Here is a 21281-nt window from a genome sequence, read left to right on the forward strand (position 1 = left end):
CAGTGGCAGATTTTCTCTAGAAACATCAAGTGGCTAACTTGGGTTTTTCACATTTTATCCACTTTATAAAAATATAAAAGGATTTTTTTAAGGTATTTTCTATAAACATTGATGTGATTTCTGTCACCTTGTGCATCTTTTAGTCTCCATCTTCTCATTGAAATGTTTGTATTTGCTGTTTTCAGGGATCACAGCCCCATTCAGAGAGTCCAGGAGACCAGGAGTGGCTGGACCACCTCAACCGCATCCTCCAGCAGAAGGTAAGGCTCACAAATCTGCCATAATTATCACATAAGTTACTCAATCCTGCACAAACACATGAAGATATTTGCAGCCTCCCTTCATTGAAAAAATGAATTTCCAGCCTAGCACAGCTCTTAGTTGAGGTGTAGATTTGTAGAACAACTGTTGTCTGCAAAGTCAAAATGTATTTGAAAAAAGTTTTTTTTTCTTTTGAAAGTTTGTGGTAACTAAAATAAATTAAAGTAGAGCAGAGTGGTACGAAATTGTGCCAAAAAAACTTCACCTTTGCAGAGGCATATCAGTGTGTAAATCACAAATAAAAGGTCAATTTTAATTCCAGCTCAAAAATTCATATTATAATATTTTTTTCGGCCTATTGTTAATTAGTAAAATCGGTACCAGTATCCGTCTTAAATATCCTATATTGGTCCATCCCTAGTTTTTTGATATACTGACTTTTTGCATGATATTTAAGTTTAAAAATATTGAATTTTAAGTTTTCTTTTCATTAAGGAATATATGATGGTTTTACTTTGCGTTTCCAACTTATAATTACATTTTTGTTTAGATACCTATTATACCAAATATTTCAGCCATATTACATCGCAGGTGCTTTGCCACTCTTCAGTGTCGAAGAATTTGGGCACCAGTTTCACCCAAATACAGTAAATGGAGGATGAATTTTTACTTTCCACCTCAATGTGTCCTGCTCCAGGCTCTGAAAAAAAAAACAATGATGCAAAAGATAAAACAAAGGAAAGCAACTACATCCTCAGTGTGTCTGTGTGTCAGTGAGTGAATCTTTGTGTGCACAGCCACTCATCTGTGAGTGCTCTGTTGGAGCTTTACTCGAGTGCTGTCAACGTCTGCTCGCTGTGATATGTGTATGATTGAGAGTGTCGACTGTGTGTATGTGTGTCTTGTCTGTGTTCTTGTCAGCGGCTGCCGCAGGCACTCATGCGTCGCCTCCGCACCACGACACACACCAGACACTGTTCTCTTGTTCCCCAGATCTTCTTCTGACCTTTCCACCTTCCTCTCCCCCTCCCACACTAACACACACACACACACACACACACACACACACACACACACACTCTACTGAATCCATGTTTTTCCCTTCTAGCTGGACAGCTCTCAGTCCCTGTTCTCTGTCTCTCTCTGCCATCCACCACTGTCCTGCATTCCTCTCTCTCTCTCTCTCTCTCTCTCTCTCCCTCTCTCTTTTTCTCTCTCTTTCTCTCTCTCTCTCTGGCTCAGACCCCGAGGCAGCTTGTTAGTGGGGAACTAAATATTGATTTGGCGGGCCTGTCGATGCCGGGAGAATGAGCTAGTGTCCACCAGAGACCTCGGCACCGGCAGCCTGCTATCGACGTTTTCCGTGGGCAGAACAGGGGTGGTGGAAGGGGGAGGGAGTGGAGGAGCTGGTGTGAGGAGTGGAGGAGAAGAGTGGAGTATGACAAGGCTGAGACTGGCCCCTAGGTCTCTGTGGGGACCGCTGGGACCACCACAGTCATCCCCCCTCACTGCAACAGACTTTTTCTATCCCCTTTCAAGTCCATCTTGTTCAGTTTTTTGTTTATTTATTTATTTCAAATTTTTCCTCTTCTCTCTAGCTCGTCTGGTTTTTAAAAGCCTGCTGTCGTATCAAGGGGACACCAGACTATCTTTAATTTCTGTCTTTTTTTTTCTGACAGCATGGTGTGACACCTTACATACTAAAGCTGTTTTCACTGACTGCATGGTCCGGCTCTGCTCGACTCATTTTTGGTACCAGGTCCTTTTCTTTATTTTTCCACTGCGGATAGTACCAACAGCATTCTCAGCTGATTGCCATAGCAGTGCTGCGTGAAACTGCCATGACATCATCTTCAAAGCAACACTGGCCTGATTGTTTCATCTGCAACAAACAGAGCAACATGTGCGTTTTGTCAATTGTACGGCATCATTTCGCAGGCTGATTTTAAAAAAAATCTGGGTTGTGTGAATTTTAAAAAATAGCTTGGTTGGTTATTTTAAAATGGTGTTCATGATATTTCATGTCACACCAGTGACGATTCTTTGTTTCTGGTCTTCCATGTTTTAACTCCAACCTACAGTATCAGCTCATCTCATCTCAACTGAGATTCAGCTGAAGAAAAGTACCAGGTTCTATCCACTACTTTTGCAGCTTAAAAACCAAAAAAAGCAAATCAAGTAATGTCGAGTCGAGTCTCATCTTGTGGTGGAAAATGACATGAGAGACTAGGGGAAGGGTTCATGAAGACCCTGTCTGTTAGTTAATTAAGGTAGAGCTCTTAATTTGACAATTTTGAAGACTGCAATGATAACGTGTCTGTGCTCCACGTTTGAGAAGCGACACTTTCTTAGTGAGGGAATTTACTTCCAGAACTGTCATACTGTACCCTCTTTGCCTCTCTCCTCTCTGTCATAGCTTGTGAAAGGCTCACCAAGCAGAACATCTGTGAAGTGGAATGGCCTGGCCTGTCACCCTGCCTGTGACACTAATAACACACTCCCCTAATAGTGATATGATCTTACCCCCGAGCTGCACTCACACACACTTCTTCGGATAAAAAGACACAGAGACAGAAATAGACCCAGTGAAAGGAAAGATGAGAGAGAGATCCATGTCCTTAACTGGCTGGCTGTCACTGAAAGAGGATGAGGATGTGTCCATCTGTGCGTGTATGTCTGGGTATGTGTACGTATTTGTGTGTGCATGTGCACTCTCACGACAGCCTCATCTTGTCACTGTCAGTGCCTAATGGAGCTGCCAGTGGGACAGCACTTTATTATCTCAGTGGCCCTGTCAATAGCAAACCCATCACTCACTCTGTGTGTGTGTGTGCAGATGTGAAAGAGCTGAAGAGTGGTATGTATGTGTGCATCTGTGTCTCTGTGTGTGGGCCATTGTTCGCCATCACATGTCAACATAACAAGAAAGAGAGTCATCCAACACATCGGCAAACTGTGTTGCAGGCACGGAGCTACGTGACGTGAATGCGTTGAATTACTGCTCCCTTCATGCTGAAGAAGTGGCATAGATTTCTGGAGCCCCCTCACCGCTGCCCCACACGTCCACTCAAAACCAAATGAAACATTGCATTCATTTCCTCGTCTCTCACCTCCACTGGTGAGTTAATGAAATCAAACCCTACGCCTCTCAGTGGAGAGTCACCGTAAGCGGCGCTCCATGGCCAGGATCGAGGGACGGTGCTATCTAATAATCATGAGCAGGCCAGGGGGTGTACTGTATGGCTCCACCGCAACCCACCATGAATAAGGCCAGCAGAGAAGATGGAGTGTCCATGTGGGCCATGGGGTCCAGGCACCGGCCCGGGGAAGCATTGATTTAATTGCCTTTGGTTTATTTGTGGAGTCCTAATTATTGACTGGAGGTAGAATTTAATGGGCCAAGTCTTTATGAAGACAGGGAAATGACTGGCTTCTGCTGCTGGCCAATAATGAACAGGAGGAGCATGTGCATGCAAGCGTGTGCACATGCATGCAAACACACGCGTTCCCTCCAGATCATTTTTCAGACTCATTTTGTACACACACGTACCTATCTCAGGCCTCATGACAGCATAATAACATTTAAAAAGTCATTGACTCTGTTGATTTCTTTATGAGAGGACAGTGGTTTGGTTTACTGGTATGGGGTGGCGCTGAGGGCCTGCTAATATTTACTTCACAATCACACCCGGGGGAGACGTACAAGCATCACTTCTTATCAGCCTCCAAACTATAACAAGCAGTTGAACATTACATTAAGACAGTAGTAGAGGCAGGCCGGACCAATCTGGACTGGACTTGTTATAAAACATCAAAGGCATTTATGGATGGACTGCAGGGCTGAGATTTTTCCTGTAATTTCAAACCTTTATTGAACTTAGGGGAGGGGTTGCTGCTGCTTATTGCTACGATGTTAATAGCATCATTTATCTAAAGTTAAATAACAGACTTTAGTCATGTCACCTCTTGTCAAAGCCTCTCACAATATCAGTGGGTCCACTGGGCATTACATCATTAACCCTCCGTATTAAACATATCAAAGGCTGCGTGCTTTACAGTGCTAATGCAGTGAGAAAGTTTTCTATTGTTGTCGGTGCTGTGAGGGTGAGGGGTAGTGTGTTGTGTTGTGTGGCTCATTATGCCTCTGTAATGACAAGGAACAGCTCTGAGTCCCACACTTCTCTCCAAAGGAAAGTGACTCTAATTAAGCCTCATTTAATGATTGAGCTAATTAAATCAGCCACTCTTTTCTGTCTCTGTAAATGTGTTTCTATGTGTGTGGAGGGGACTCAAGCCGAGCCTTTGTACTGTAAATATGTCACTGGAACAGTGGCGGGGACGAGGAGGGGGGGTCCCCGGAGGAGACTGCTGTGAGTTGTTGTTAATAGCGGAGCACACTGTGACTTATTTGGAACGTTCAACTTGCATTAAACATAAATAGAAACAGCAGATGCAGCTTTTTTTGGTGCTGTTCCTTCGCCATTAAATTGTTGGGGTGATTACTTAACCAGGAAAGCTGCACTTTATCAAACGGCACATTTCAGGAGATCAGTTGAAATAGGCCAGGTGAATAATCGTATTATTATTCTTGAGTCATGATGCTATTTTGGAGCTTTAAGGTTACTGCCAGTCTGATTGTACCCCTGGGTTGTCCTGTAGAGCACAGTGGACTTTCGCTCTTTTAGTTACTACAGGAAGAGAATTAATGATGAAAGTAGATATTTCCTCATTGAATAGATGACTAGATGTGTTAAATTCCCTCATGTCAATGAACAAACATTTAAAGGCAACAATTTTAAGCACCTTCTTGTTTTGTTTGTTGCAGTTTGTTGCAGTCACGGATCGCTTTTTTTGATTGTTACTGCTCGGCCCGTCACAATAATAACTGTATGGACTAAAGTCATTAAGGTTATGCACATATTTCTTATGATATCACCCATTGTGCTTACATGTGCGCTTGATTGCTGAATAATTTCACCAACATTTAGCCGACGTGATGCGATAAATTCGAGCTATTATATGAATTGGGTGTACTGCCTAAGCATTTATTTACAGTGCAAATTTTGTAAACTATGCTGAGACATGTTTGGCTGTAATTTCTGATAGGGCTGCTTCTGTCCTGTCCTCTGCTCTTCGTGTAGGAGTTTCACCGTGTGCGGGGCTCAGGCAGCTCCTCCACGCACATGTACGGACACATGCAATGGCATGAAATTGCAATAATATAATTAATCAAATTTATATCTAGGACAGTATATCGTCCCACAAAAAAAGTAGTTGACACGTCTGTGCATATTTCGTATGATATTGCAAAAATTTACATGCATGTTGGTTTTGAGCCAAGATGATGCCAGAAAAAAAAGTAATTCTCCCTACCATTATTATCATAGGGGGCACCTACTAGATATTGCACCTAAATTGAATGAATGGGGAAAAAAACTATACTAACTAAGGAATGAATGTCGCTATAACCCTGTGCCAAATGCTTAATATTTATTTAAGTGCAATTTTGTCAACATAATAAAAGTTCATTAAAAGTCCATTTCTCTTTTAAATGGTGTGCAGTATTTGCATTATTATGTTTTCATATTATCATTATGTTAGCTGTATTAAATGGACTTAAAGTGACATCACAGTTTTTATCACAGTTATTTCTGGAAGGATACATTGCCCAACAAAAAGTTGTTATTTTAGTTATTGTAACTGCCTCCTAGTACATTACCTCAGCCAATGAGACCTACTGTTAATCTCGGGTGTGTTCTTGATTGCTGATTTCTACCAAAAGGTTGCATCTGTTTTGTATGGATATCACCTTTCTATATTTATACCCCAATCGTGCCTGAATCACCTCATTTTCACACCTAATGAGTAGGAACCTGAAACAAAGACCCGGTGCTTTCCTGTGTTTAATCTAGGGTGTATTTAGGTCAGATCCCTAACAAATGCATGTTGCGCACTGAAATGATGTTTCCAAACAACGTATCAAGAAAAGGAGAGATTTTTAATTACAGTATTTGTGGCCCCAAGTGTCCAATTCCCTTTCATATCAGTCTCTGGTGACCTAAAGGGGAGAAAAGAGAGGGATCTGCTCCGCTGCAGGGGTAGGTAATTACGAAGGAGAGGGAGAGAATAGGCTTGTCGGTGCTTTGGTGATTTTCTTACCTGAGCCCCTCTTTGCAAATGTGACATATTCATTATCGGAGATAATCAAATGCAAGACTTTTTAGTATGGTGCCTTTGTGCTTGGGCTTTTTTTTTATCTATTTATCATGCTGTTGTTGTTGTTATTCCCCCGTTTGATAAATTTGATTTTCAAACAAAAGTGAGAAGATCAAAGATCAAAGAGCTGTTTTTTCCCTCTGTGATAAAACTACTGTAACTACTTCTCCCTTACCTTGAATAGTGGCCTAGATTGGAGACGGCTCACCAACCAGGGACAAAGATTTATACCAAGAAACGTTACAAATGTGAAAATGCTCCTGTCATACCGGTCAGATCCAAAACCTTACTTTTATTCAATAAACCAGTAGTGTACATTGTTGTTTATAGCATTAAATATACACTGTAAAAGAGCTGCAACAATTAGTCTACTAATCAATTAGTCAATGGATAGAAAAAAGATCACCTACTTTTTTGATAATTGATTTAATCATTAAGTAATTTTTCATGCTTAAATGGAAGAAAATGTTTTCAGCATCTCAAATATGGAGACTTCCTTCTTTTTTTTTTTGTTTGATATCATATTTAAAAATATATCTTTGTGTTTTGGGCCGACAAAACGAGACATTCAAAGACATCACCATGGACTGTGAGATGCTGAGATGGACATTTTATAGGCAAACAATTCATTGATTTATCGATAAAATAATCAGCAGATTATCAATGATAAAAAAACTGGCAGATTTACACTGTAAGGTATGCTCTTTTTGAAGGTATACAGGTAGAAACTTCTGTCGGACTTTTGGAGGAACTAAATGTCACTTTTAGTTAACTTTAGCATCGGCCTAATCATACATGGCTGTTACATTTATATAAATATGGTGGGAAAGTATAGGGAACAACTGAGAAAGAACAGTCAATAGTAACATGCTGTGTCTATTCAGAGATTTGGACGATGTACCCCCATATATCTGTTTCAGGCTCTCTGATTCCCCTTCCCTCTTTATCCCGACTCATTTAGATATCCAGCAGCCTGACACAATCTTTACAACTACTCACAAATTGGGCCCTTGAAAATAATTGCGCTAACCCGTTCCAGGGGAGAAGACAAAAGAGCTTGAATGATCGATCTTTTAAGAAAAAAAAGAAAGAAAAAAAAGGTGATGTGTGTAATGCCACTACCAGACAATGGTCACTGGAGTGCTGCAACTTTGAGCTGCTCTTTGCCTTGAGGTGTGCCCCAGGCTGTAGAATAGCAATGTCATTTAATTGGCTCATAAAAACACCTTTTGCTTGCAGCTCTTGTTCTTGTCTGCACACACACACACACTTTTTACACACACACTTGTCAGTGTCAGTGGCTTTACATGTCAGTTCATTTCTGCAACATGTTCATGAAATCACACCTAGACAAAAGGTCTGCTCTGCAGGGCCTGTTGAATAGTAATGGGTGTAAGTTAGCATGGCTTAATGCTACAGTAGCTTTTTTAGTGTTGCCATCGGGGACAGGGCCTCTTGCAAAACAGCGGCTGCGTTGCTCAGTGCTGGTGCTGGCTACCTCTGCCAAAGGGGACAGGGGCCCGGCTAAATCAACTGTAGCATAACATTAGTGCCAGTTCCTAACACCGCCTTAAGCAGCCCAGGGGATCCGGTTGAGCAGCTGCACCACAGCTCACCTCCAACCATCCTGCAGGGTATTGGTCCCCAGCAAATGTGGCAGTCAGATGAAAGGATAGTCCTCCTGCTCGTCCAGTCTACGGTCTGAGCGCCTGTGTTTCCTTGTGTTGAGAATCTGCCCATCTGAGTCACACACCACAAGGAGATTCATCTGAATGAGATGTATTTTATAAAATGTAATAGAATCATTTATCAACCAAGAGACTCAAAAGTTCTCAATGTTTTTGGTGACATATATCAACCTTCATGAAGATATTGAAGCTGTTATATCAACGCTGATATGAGAAAATGTTTGTGCTTTTAATTACTCATGAAACAATTGAGAATGAATTACAGGTAAAATAGAGAGTTCTGATTGTATCTTTGAAGTGGGGTTGTATGAGGTATTTATTCCTAGTAAATGTATTGGCATGCCCCCAGTTTGGAGAGGCAGGCAGGAGTACCGGCATGGAAGATAATGTACTGCTGTGGACCAGGGCAGCAGAAAAATTTATTTTAACCACCCAAAACAACCCATCTGTATCAGTTTAAGTGTACGCTATATTTAGACTATTTGTATTGCTTTACCTTGCCGTCAGACAGCCTTTTCCATTGGGGAAATTAAGCCATATCCATCTTCAAAGCCACAAGACTCCTTTGACAACAACAGTGATTTTACCTTGCAGAACATGAGAGTTTCTGGTCTCCCGCTGCCTTCATCTGTTATTGTGTGACTTTAAAGGGTTAGTTCAAATTCACTAAAGTCACACAGTAACTCAAACTAACTAACCAATCGAGGCAGCGGTAGACCAGAAACTCTTGTGTTCTGTAAGGTAAAATCACTGTATTTGCCAAAGGAGTCTGGTGGCTTTTAAGAGATAATAGATAGATATAACGTCCCAGTAGTCTGCAGATTCTCCAAATGAGGGGCGTGCTGACCACCATCTGCTGTGAGTAACATGTTCCTGCAGTTTCAGGGCCACATTTCTTGGACCTAACACTAGTCTTAACTGCTATTCCTTTAAATGGAGCATTAAGTGGCCCCAGAACTGTGGTCTCGATTCTGAAACTGCAGCCTCTGATACTGAAGTTATATCAGTAACTAGCGTAGGACTATGAATAAGCGTCTCATACAAAAAAAATCCAAACTACGCCTTTTGGACACTAACCGTTACTATTAGCATTCCATCAATTTCATCAATGAATTTAGATGTACATTTTGAAGATTTACATGAGAAAAGCTTGATGGAAATACCAAAATTCGAACAAAACTTTTGAAAATGCACATAGAAGTTTTTATGCTCGCTTCCAAGTGTTTTTTTGTCTTTTTCAAAAAATAGTTAATGCGCTTATCGTGAGATGGAAATTGTTTTTGCGAATAAGTTCTGATGTAGCGAACATTTAACTCTCATGACTGATCACCTGTTTTTGCTCTGACATGAAAGAACAATTAGTTGCCCAATTGAATCTAATTCCTAAAGACATTTTCACTCATGGCAGCCTATTTTTTCATTTTTTTTTTCTCTCTTGCTCAATCTCTTCTTCTTCTACTGTTTTCTTTTAGTCCACCAACTGTACCAAGACTTAAAATAAAGGAATTTAGGGTTTAGGTTTTCTTTTTCTATCTTTTTATCTGTTTCATACTTAAATTTCACTCATGTTTGGTTTATCTAGATCATGTTTACCTGTTAGTGTTTTTTACCCATATTCCCATATCGGTACTTTTAATGATCCAGTCTCCCTCTTTGCTGTCCCATAGAGCCTTGTGTTGTGGCTGTGTCTCTATTTTAGTGGGTTTGTTTGCATAGTTAGTGGCTCTAAGTGCAATTAGCTGATTAAGAAATTGTGCGTACGCGTGTGTACCGATGTGAATGTGTGTATGTGAGACAGAGAGTGAATTCTCCCTGGAGGACGGAGGCAGAGGGAGATGTCTCAGCAGTTACTTCACTGTAGTGGTTCTCTGAGGAATAGCGCTGTGTGTTTGATGCATCCAGTGCTGTTGGAACTGACTCCCCACTGCACACATGCTCAAGTACACACACACATTTTCCTGGCACACGGGGCCTTGTGTTCCCTTCTCCTGCTACCTTTAATGAAGAGGAGAGAGGTGTCAGGGGGCACGGGGACTGTGTGTGTTTTTGTATGGGAGTTTATGATGTTCTCACTCTCCGGATGTATAGGGAAATTGATAAGACGATAGTTTAAATTGTCCTTAAAACACGCCAGCTGCAGATCTAATTCCAATACGTGTTGTGAGATTGTGCTAATCACTTCAAAGCAACACGATACCTTGTATTCCCTGATGTTATTCAGCAAAGTTTGTTTCAGCGCTTCAGACTTGTGTCAGCCTGTTTTCTCTGTGTATGGTTCAATAGCTTATGTTTTCACATTCTCTTTTAAGAGATAAAAAGTGAAAGATTTTATGATATTGAAGTCACTATTTTCAGCTTGGCCAGTCCACATCTCATCTCATGCCATGTGACTTAGAAAAACTGCTCTGGGAATGAATTTGTTTCCCCTCGCTTGGAAAAGGCGCTTGTAAAAAGGCTGCACATAACTTGAAGTGAATATTTATGGGTGATACAGTATGAGCGCCTGCCTTTGATCAGGCGCCCTAATGACCATAAAATCCTTGTGTCGATTCAGAGGAAAAACAAAATTAGCCAGAACTCTGAGGAGAAGCCTGCTCACCTCTTTATTTTCACTTTTCCATCGTTTCCAAGACTGCTAAAGCAAGCACATGCGGTTTCTTCATACACAACCTTTGTAATCCTGTTTGATTAAGTGGACATCAATTCTCATCCTCTTACGTTCCCAGCATAAACACAGTCCAGTAAAAACACAACAATGCTGTAAATGTCCCGAGCGATGTTTGTGATGTTTTAATCATGCCTTGAGGCGTGTCTGCTAAAAAGTGATCAACTCATCCCTCCGGGGAAAGTGTAGCGTGTCTTCAACCAAACAACAAAAAAATAAGGGAATGGTGTTGCCTTTTTCCTGCTTGAAGGATATTTTCACATATTTTTAAGTCTGTCACAAAACATTACTCACACGTCCACATGTACATGTAAAAAGTTTTGAATGCAATTCCAATGTAATATGAAGGGAAAAAATCCACACCTTTTTCAATGCAAATTTAAATCTTAAATGTAGCTGAAGATTATATAACGGTTGGTAAAATTGAGTGGTGATCTTCCATTATATCCATTTTTTCCCCCTTTTGTTTCCAACTTAAAGTGACTCTACATGAAATTCAGAGCATATGTGTGTGAAGAGGTGTACTGTTATTTCTAGTAAACTGTTACTATGGCTAAAAAAAAAAAAGACTGCAGATGATGAAATTTCGCATAAAAGTGAGATCAAAAGCACACCAATAGCTTGTGTTTTGTTTAAGTTTTCTAATTCTATTCTTTTCTTTGTACATTTTTGAGTTATAATTGAAGTTGTATTATTAAGTGAACTAATCACACTGAATAAGTACATATTTTAATAAATTTTAATGTAACATATTAAGAATACAATATTTCTGGAACAGGCCATTTTGTTTATTGTTTGTACTATTGTAACTTTAAGAGTGCGCACTTTCGTGGAGTTTGCTTGTAAAAAAACTGTATAACTGAGAAAGCAGTGGAGCCTCTTCTCCAACATAAACGACTAGCTGTGGACCAGCGTTTTCATACCCTGTCCTGTCCTGTTTAGTTTATAATATCCAGCGAGAGGATTCAGTGGATATACCTGACACACCAGGAATAAATGTTGTTTGTTTTTTTCTAACACAGACGTAGATTGGATTTTGTAAACTATCTCAGTGGGACACGTGTGGCTGTAACCACCAGCTAAGTCGCCCTGTGCAGTAACACTCGCCATAGGTGCTGCCAAAGAGAACAACACGTAGATCTTTGAGACTGAAACTTTAACCGTGTCCTTGCAGTTGCAATGGAGGGAGGGTAGCAAAATGAAGAAATGTTCTACTTCAAAAATTAATTTAGCAGATGTGTCCTTGATTTGTCTGACTTAGACTATCGATGCCTCATAATAACTTAAACCTAAGAATGCATTTTTGCACAAAGTGTTTTTTGTGCTGTATCTCTTACATTTAAATTACTTTAGGAAGGTATGCCACTGCCAATGTGGACAAAAAAAATAGAAAACAAGAACTGTAAATGCACACGAGTGAGCTGTGCTTTAAGACAGACTTGGAAAAAATGTGAAGCATTGCTTTAATACTTAGTAGCAGGATGTTATTGTACCACTGATTGAGAATGGAAACTGTAAGGTGTGGGATTAGGTGTTGAAACGACTGCTGTGTTGCCTGTTTTGTGAATTGCTTTGTCAAAACACTCAACATGCACTGTCCCTCAAAAGTTTCCCAAGTCCTCAGGCGCCATCTGAGGTTCTGTTGTTTCACAAAACAGCACATCGGCTCTCTGAAAAGCTGCCAGGTGTCAAAAATCTGACTTTTTTCCTTTTCTTTTAATAGTGGTGCATTTGTGTGTTTTCCTCATTTTCTCTAACCCCTTCTACCGCCGCCCCCACACCCTTTTTCTTTCCTTCCCCTCCCCTGCAGATCCCCTCTGCCGGCCAGCTAATGGAGGCTGTGCGCGTGAAGATGAAGGAGAGGAAAGTGCTGACAGAAGAGCTGGCCACGCTTGCAACACCAGTCAGCGAAAAAGCCTGACTCCCTGGGCTGAGGCTGGGAAAACTGTCATCCTCTTCTTTTTCTCCCTCCCTTCTTCTCTCCCTCCCCGGCTCCTACTCAGTGGGAGCTGGGCTGAGCCAAGCTGAGCCGGGGCAGCAGAACCAATATTTGTGAGAAAAGCGCTGTCGACTCACTCTGGGCCACTGGCTCAACGCAGCAGCCCGGCTTTTGTAAATGAGCCCTCGACATCTGTGTTAGCGCTCAGTGTACTATGTCTATCAGACAGGGCCCTTTAGCGCCAAGCTAATTTACAGTGCAGCCACTCTCCCCCACTCTCAACGCAGACCTGGGGTGATAAGGCAAATGCTTACGCTAATGTTTAAGTTAGTTTTTTTCCCTCTCTCTCTCTTTTTTACCTCTCCTTCTAATTTATTTGGCACCTGAAGGACCTTAGGGTGCAGGGACTTGACCTAGCAATGCCAAGTCGACACTTTGAGAAAGTCAAGAGTGCAGCACAGAGCAGAATGTTCACTGTAAGAGGTATCATCCATTTATCAGACCTGATGCTACACTGCTCTTAGAGCACATATCCAATGATTGAAGCCCACTGGATTTTATTCATCAAATATGCAGTGAGTATTTATTTCTGAAGAAAATGATCTCTTCTTATGGATGTTGTTGTAGCTTCTATTCAGTAAGTATTGCTCTGTTAATATTTAATATGAAATTATGTTGACTGTCAGTGATGTCTTCTGAAAAGCTTTTTAATTTCTAAATAAAACACAATTTCACTTACATTTGTCTATATTTTGTTCCTCAAAGACTGTATTGTTGTTGTGAATTTCACACAGGTTTCTAAATGGTCTCTTTTATTTTTCCAGCAGTTCAAAGTAGAGCCTGACTGATTTATTGGTCAGCCAATATTATGTATCTTTCTGTGTGGGCTAATATGTTTTCCGATATTCAACTTTTTTACAGAACATATAATGCAGAAAATGTAGCTTGGAGTGATTACGAAATAGTGTTATTTTTATGTATTCTTTATTTAAATTGGCAGCAATTGAATTAGTATTAAACACACAGTATTGGTGTGTGTTTAGCTATTTATTTTATTTATAATCTTTATTTTCTCAGGGATTTTTTCTCAAGTTTGTTGTTGAAGAAAACCGCCTTCTGGATGCCTTTTCGTAGTCATATCGGTGCAATTCCACACAGAAAAGGTCTATTTTCATTCTGGATCAAAAAGTCACAGCTTCCATATTGGCAATCTGAATTATTTCCTTCTAAAATCTGTATCTCTCTCAAAAATCCCATCTCGGTCGGGCTCTATTTCAAAGGACTGTCAGTCAGGGTGTGATGGTGACTGCGGATGCTCTCTGGACAGCAGGATCTCACACCTCTCTTATGATTGACAGCTGACTGTTGGCATGGTTCCTGTCTGTAACAAGTGACCCCTGCTGTTGACATCATTAACAAGGGTCCACATGAGCACACACACACGGCACAGCACAGGGGTGTATCAGAGGAGTGGTTACATCCTTGACATAACTACCTCCAACCCCCTTTTATCTGTTTCCCTTTTCCTCCCGCTCTTATTATTCATTTTGAATATTAAACCAAGATCCTGGTCTCCTCTGTCCTTGAGTTGGCATCCTACACAAGAGACCACACTTCTCCCTTCAAGTCATCCTCTTCTCTTCTCTTTTCTTTTTTCTTTTTTTTTTTTTTACTCCTTTCTATACCTCTCCTGGCTTTTGTTTTCCTCTTCACCACTTTCCTCCTTTCTTTTTATTTTGTGTAATTAACAATGGTGTGAAGATTCCTCCGTTCAGGAATTAAAAAGAAATAATTCCACTTTTTAATCCCCCCTCCCTTCTCAAATATATGCTAATGATGTCGTTTTCCTTTATCTTTTTATAATAAAGGATTAGGCCAGGACTGTCTCTAGCTGCAACTCGGGGACCAATTTAGCCGGGATCCAGGAGAGACAAACCCTTGTGGTTAATTACCATTCATTAACATAGTTTGCATCTTTTCTTCCTCTCCAATACCCAGGAGCCAGCTATTGTCAATATTTGTCCCATATAAATTTCTGCAGTTTTTTTCCCAGTCACTGTCCTCCAGGGTAATGCAGCTAATGACAAACATTAATAACTCAGAGAAATCCGGTGGCACAGTGGGTATAGAAGAGCAAAGCATCGGTGCCACGCAAATTATCTCGGAGCCCCCACCCTTTGCTGTCTGACTGTCTCTATTTCTCTCTTCCTTTTAGCGTGTAATGCATAGTCAACATGTTTGCTCGGCCTCGGCTGACACACTCGTGCTATTTCTGTGACATATTCAAATGCGGGCCCCCTCAGCTGGTACTCCCTTGGGTTTAATTAACCTGGCCTTGCCTCTGACGCTCCCTCAGTGAAGACGTTAAAACGATCTTGAAAACACCCTTCAAACCCCCCCTCCCTCAACACACACACACCGTGTCTTCCACTAGGCGCTGTATATGATTCATCTCTTTATTTTCTGTGCAGGAATGCCTTGCTGTACCCTTCTTTTCTTCTCTTTCACTCTCTCCTCATCTTCCACCCTTCTTCTCTTGTACAGCTCTCATTAAGAGAGGTTTCCTGTGGGAATTACTTTGATCAGTAGTTCCAAATGCAAAGTTTTCCTCCCTTCCCCTTTTATTCATTCCAACACAATCAACTTGGTGTCATTTTTTTCCCTCTGTCTTTGTCTCTTTCTCTCACCCCGACTTCTTTTTCAATCCAACTTTCTTGTATTTTTTCTTTTTTTCTTTCCACAGATTCCTGAAGGAGATTGTTCCTGGAGGGGCAGAGCAGGTCAGGGTCACGGGTTGACTTTGGGGTCGATCGATGATTTGTGTATGTGTGTTTTTGTCTCGTATATGTGTGTGTCCCAAGGCTTCTCTGTGGTACTTTTAAGTTCCCTCAGTCTGGTGTGAGTGCGTGCCACTTGGGTGGGAAGGCGGGTAGTTCACAGTACAAAGAACAGTCGAAACCCAGAATTTCTGTTCTGCAGCCTCCAACTGATGCACAATTAGTCCTTGCAGATCTTTTCAACCAGCTGTGGAGTAAGTCGAAAACAGCCTCTGGTGATTTCCCTTACTTCACTGACACAGTTTCACACCCTGGCTATTGCTGCCAATACACCAATCTGCTTTGATTTCACACACACGCAGACACTTGGCACTGTCTTAAATAACAAGGTACTTGTGACAATCAGCCAAATGTGTTTTTTGACAAATGTATAATGCAACATGTTTACGGTTTTCATTGTGTCTCTCCTTCATGTTTGATCCACAGGGAGAAGGTTCAGAAACAAAAGGTAGATGCTGTTTATATGACAGAAATCCCACCCCACTTTTATATTCATCTTATCTCTGTGAAATTTTGGTCACGAACCTAATTATTTTTTCATTTAAGATCACAAATTCAGCTCCTCAATACATCCATGTATAATTTTCTTTTTCATTACATCAGATGCCACCTTAAAAAGAAAAAAGGAACCACGCTCTCCTGATGCACATATGCTATGTATACAACCTCATTGATCTTCACTTGAACAAGTCCCTTATCCTCCTCTACAGCACTCCAGACATGAAACGGCAGCAGATTATGGGTGGATGCGGCCCGCCGTGGGAAGCTAGGGAGCAGATAAAAAGGCCAGCCACTCAGGGGACTAAAGCTATGTTTTGATGCTGTGTGATAAAGCAGAGGCATAGGGCAAGAGGAAGGGGAAAGTTACAGGATCTATATATATATAAATAAAAAAAATAAAAAATATATATATACATCCTTTTGCTTCTCTTTTTGGATTCCTCTCCCCTCACTCTCACCTCTTTGTCTTGTCCATCGCAACCAAGCTGTTCCTGCACTTTTCTTGTTCTTTGACACTCACACTTTCTCCGTCCCTGCGGACTGTCCTAAGCCTTGCTCATGGCAGCTGTCTCTCTAAAGCCATGGCCTGAGCTCCTGGGGAGAAAAACAGAGGGAAAGAAAGAATTGGAGAGGGGTTGATCTGATCTCTAATCCACCTTCTCTTTCGGCGTAGGAGTGAAGCTGCAGTCCTCAACATCACCTCAGAGAGCAGCGACTCTTTGAATGCCACTACCTGAGCCGTCTGGTGTCCTCATGACTAATCTGGGATGTTGTCTCAAACGGTGTAGAAAGTGTGCCTCCTAATATCACAGATCAGTCAAAACTGTCTTTCTTGGGTGCACTATGTTGTTGTTGGAGAATTCATGCTTTGAAATATGCCAAGCTTCTAAGCAGGGGATTTTGTTTGTTCTGAGGCTCATCAGTTGGCATGCTATCCATAGGACCGTTTTGTTCTGTGCATTCAGAGTGGAAACAAACAGTATCACTCTTCATCGGTCCTGGCTGTTATAAAATAGGCAGCCATCCTTTGTTTTGTGCTCTGGCATATATAATAACACCTTAGTCTGTGGTGTATAGCTCCTCAAAGCACCTCTCCACCTTGACTAACTTTTCCAAGCGCTCATTAGCGGACTGGCTGAAGTTTGGAGGGTATGAAGCGGGCTGGCAGATTACCCCCTGTAAAGTAGCACACCTCAGGTAATCACACTAATGAATTCAAGCACCCCCCACTCACCCACCCCTTATTCCTTTCTCCTTTTCCCTTTACTTACTTTCTCCCTTTCTTCCACAGTGGCGGGTCGGTGCAAGAAGTGCCAAACAACAAAGAAGTGTTTGTTTGCATAATATTAGCGCTGCACGCTCGCACACAGTGGCGGGGGCCTGACTGCAGGACTGACTGGAGGCTTCCCATGAACACAGGTGGAGCAGGGCGAGCATCACTGGGACCAATTAGAGCAGAGCACAGGTACATTAGCATGTTTGAGTGGAGTGGGATGGCGTGGGGATTGGTAGGCCTTACGAAACACACAAATACATGACCATGGTCTGGTGTGTGTTAGTTGTTCGTCCCCAGCGACACGACTGGCATATGTGTGACAAATGACCCCTGGTCTGCTGCCACGGCCCATCCTATCTTTTCCAGCTGCACCTACACACACACACACACACACACACACACTGTCCTCACACACAGGGTTGCAGCATTTTCTTGTGGTGCAAGTTGTCCTGGGGTTTATTTATGATGAAATGTAAACAAGACAATTTGCTAATGTTTTAAAGATTAATATTAGAAGAAAAAAAGTAAAGTCAGTTTTTTGTGGGTTGTTGCCTCAAAGGTGGAACAAGCGTGAAGATGTGATTCACATTGTGTTTAGTTTACAGATGCAGACAATTGATGCAACTAACTGTGAGTGTTAGGTGCTCCTGAGATTTTAAACGGACCCTCTTTGAAAAACTACCATGGAAAAATTAATGTCATTTTCTGCCTCTGGGGGTCTCTCAATTAAAACAATTACAAATAAGGCAGTTTGGTGACATCAGTTGGGATTTTGGGAGCTGTGTCTCCACCACCATTGACGTCACTGCAGTCAGCTTCCCCAGTTCCTTCAGCGTTCATCATTCAGGAGGTTTTTACCAGGAGCTGAATTATCCACAAAGGTCTCCTCCAAAACAAACACTAACCACGAAACTCATTTTGTTTCTTTAATAACTTCAGATCCAGACATCCGATGACTAATATCCTTCATCCGGATACAGTAACCTGGATTTAAAAACTGGATAAAAACTCAACCTTGAAACAGCCTCTGGCAGACAATCATCCAAATAAAACGAATCATACCATTTTCTCTAAATTTGAAAATTGTTGGAAACATTTGGGATTATATCAGTACATAACTCAGCAAAATATAAAACATATGTCTGTTTTTATGACATTTTAATACAGAAAGGTTGCATATTAAATAAGGATCTCGAGGGAAGCGGCTGTTCTGGGTCTGCCCTTTGGTCTCCTCTCGGATGACCCCAGGAAACTGGTTCAGAGAGGATTCATGACTCCTGACCTCACCCTGTCCTGATCCCAGACACCCTACAAAGACCACTTGTATCTCTGGTGTTATTCTGGTGGTCACTGGGATCATAGGTGGGTTGATGGTTGACCTGATGAGCCTGAGCTCAGCCGACATGAAGTCTGTGGAGGAGATGGAGATGATGAAGTTGGTGGAGCTCCAGATGTTGTTGGGCTGTCTTGGTTTAAATGCTTTATCAATGGCATGGAGAGATTATGATCAGTGCTTATTGATTGGCAAATATGGGTCATATACTGAGTTTGCCCATCTAGTCTACATATCTATCTGATTTAAATGAACACAATGTCTATAGATTTGGTTGAGGAGTGTCTTCAGTACTGCCGCTGCTTCGTGTCTTGTTCTGTGGACGATAAAACCTCAAAACCTCCACATCTGAGGCCAGAAAATACAGTAGCAGCACCTTCTCTTTTAATGTTTTTTCTTTATTTTTTTTTATGATTTTCAACATTTTATATTAATACTGAAGACATCAAGACTATGAAAGTACACATGTGGAATTATGTGTGCATACTTTTTGCACACTTCTGTTACTCTCTCAGTCAGATTCATGACCTGGTCATCTGAAGTGGTTTTCATTACCAGGCTTGTCAAAAGTTAAATTGTGGAATTTCTTGTGTTAGAGACCATCAAAGCAAAAGATGGCTACTTTAAAGAGTACTCTTTTTACTACATGATTTACTACATGATACATGAACATTATCCATGTTCTATCCTAGTTTTGATGTCTTTAATATTAATCTACAATGTAGAAATTTATAAAAAAAATAAAGAAAAAACATTGAATCTGAAGGTGTGTCCAAACTTTTGACTCTAACTGTACGTGTTTATCTTCTCATGTTGGGAGCAAGTTGCTCTCATAAGTAAATCTGCTCGATTACGGCATTACTGACTTAAATTAATTGGGGTTGTAATTCACACACACCTGAAAAACAAAGTTGTAAAATCAATTGAACAAAATGAGACAAAATTAATAAAATAATAATATGTAATAGGCTATATAAATATATACATTTAAATACATAATATAATTGAAATAAAATACTAGATCAAAATAAATAATGTTAATGCGCTTACTGAGAACTACCAAACATAAATATGTAATAATAATTAAAAATAATTTAGATATAATCCAGTCAGTAACTGACAAAAGGAGGGGGTCATTGTGAAATTTAATGTGGCAAAATGATTGTTTTATCTCGATAAGCAAGTTTTCATAATTGCCAATATTGTAATTATTTATCAGGCGAAGAACCGTATTTGGTAACTTCAGCGGATATCCAAAATAAAAAATAAAAATATTTTGAGGAAAAAAGTTGCAAATTTACTAGATTAAAGTGGCAGATCTACAAGAAAAAAGTCACAGATTTAAGATATTTAAAGTAGCAAATCTGCGTGGAAAAAAGTCACAGATTTATGAGAAAGAAGTGGGGAAAAAAACAACTTTTCTCGCAGATTCACCACTTTAAATCTCTTAAATCTGAGACTTTTTTTCTTGTAGATTTGCCACTTTAATCTAGTAAATTTGCAACTTTTTTCTCGACCCCATTTTGATATCCACTGAAGTTACCAAATATAGTTATTCGCCTGATAAAGGGTTAAACATAAAATTGACAGATATTGACATATAATGAGGGTCTGAAGGCGAGTTACCTCAGTTAGCAAAAAAAAGTAAAGAATAGCTTCTGAAATGTGAATATAAGTAGCTCTAAATCCAACATTTATTGAAGAAATAATCATCTGGATATAAATATTACTACATGTAGACAAAAATGCCCCCAAAGCTCAGTTACAGAACGTGAACGTGTGTCAGTAGTGTGTAAATCAGAAACTCCTCCTGTTCCAACTTTCAGTCAGAGCCGATGACAAAAAAATGAGACAGACCAGTGGTCAGTGTAATAAAGTTAATGGCAAGGATCTCATATTTCACTTGAGCTCAGCCTCCATCTGTCTGTACGGCCCAGGTGAGATTTATCGTCTCATGAGTTAAGACAAATGGACACTCATCTCAGGCCACACGCGCACATACAGATCACTAAGCCGTGGGACCGAGCACTTCATCAGAGCTGCCAGCCGAGGCCGGCGAGCAGGAAAACTGAGCAAAGAGCTGCACTCAGGTCACTGTCAGCCGGTGTGATGTATCACTCTTACCTTCTCTGTTAACCAATAAGACAAAACAAACGTTTGGCGTCCACGGTGCTCCTACAATACAGCTGATATACCCTCATGTGTATGCTTCTTTCTCTGAGGAGCTGCTCTGACCTGAGTCAGACAACATACTGTAATCATGTGTTAGAAACATATGCATCATCATTGCTGCATCATTTCCTGCCACTAGGTGGCAGCAAAGCATTGTAGATTTTAACTCAATAGGCAGATATAACAGGTGTATAGAACTGTACAACACATAGAAAAAGGGATTTAATAGCTTCTAGCATAAAATACAGGTCGCCCATAAAGTTGGAATAATTTTGTTTTCAGGCACAATCCTCTGTTAATTGTGGTTTTATTTTCATTGTGATATGTTCAGAAGAGATTGATTACTAAAGATTTGAGAAGATATACTCTTTATCTGTCAGGAAAAAATCATGT

The 21281-nt window shown here is 40.7% G+C and overlaps 1 protein-coding gene across 1 annotated transcript in view; it reads left to right on the forward strand.

Moving 5' to 3' along the window:
* cntln (centlein, centrosomal protein) overlaps nt 1-13738 on the forward strand; it is a 103403-nt gene extending 89665 nt beyond the window's left edge. Inside the window, exons 26-27 of the mRNA XM_059340319.1 lie at nt 186-260; nt 12641-13738. Coding sequence (XP_059196302.1) covers nt 186-260; nt 12641-12751 — 186 coding nt within the window. The 3' untranslated portion in view covers nt 12752-13738. The remainder of the gene's footprint in view (nt 1-185; nt 261-12640) is intronic.
* The last annotated feature ends 7543 nt before the right edge of the window (nt 13739-21281 follow it).

This window comes from Centropristis striata, chromosome 1 (genome assembly GCF_030273125.1).
Source record: "Centropristis striata isolate RG_2023a ecotype Rhode Island chromosome 1, C.striata_1.0, whole genome shotgun sequence".
In the NCBI taxonomy this organism is placed as follows: domain Eukaryota; kingdom Metazoa; phylum Chordata; class Actinopteri; order Perciformes; family Serranidae; genus Centropristis; species Centropristis striata.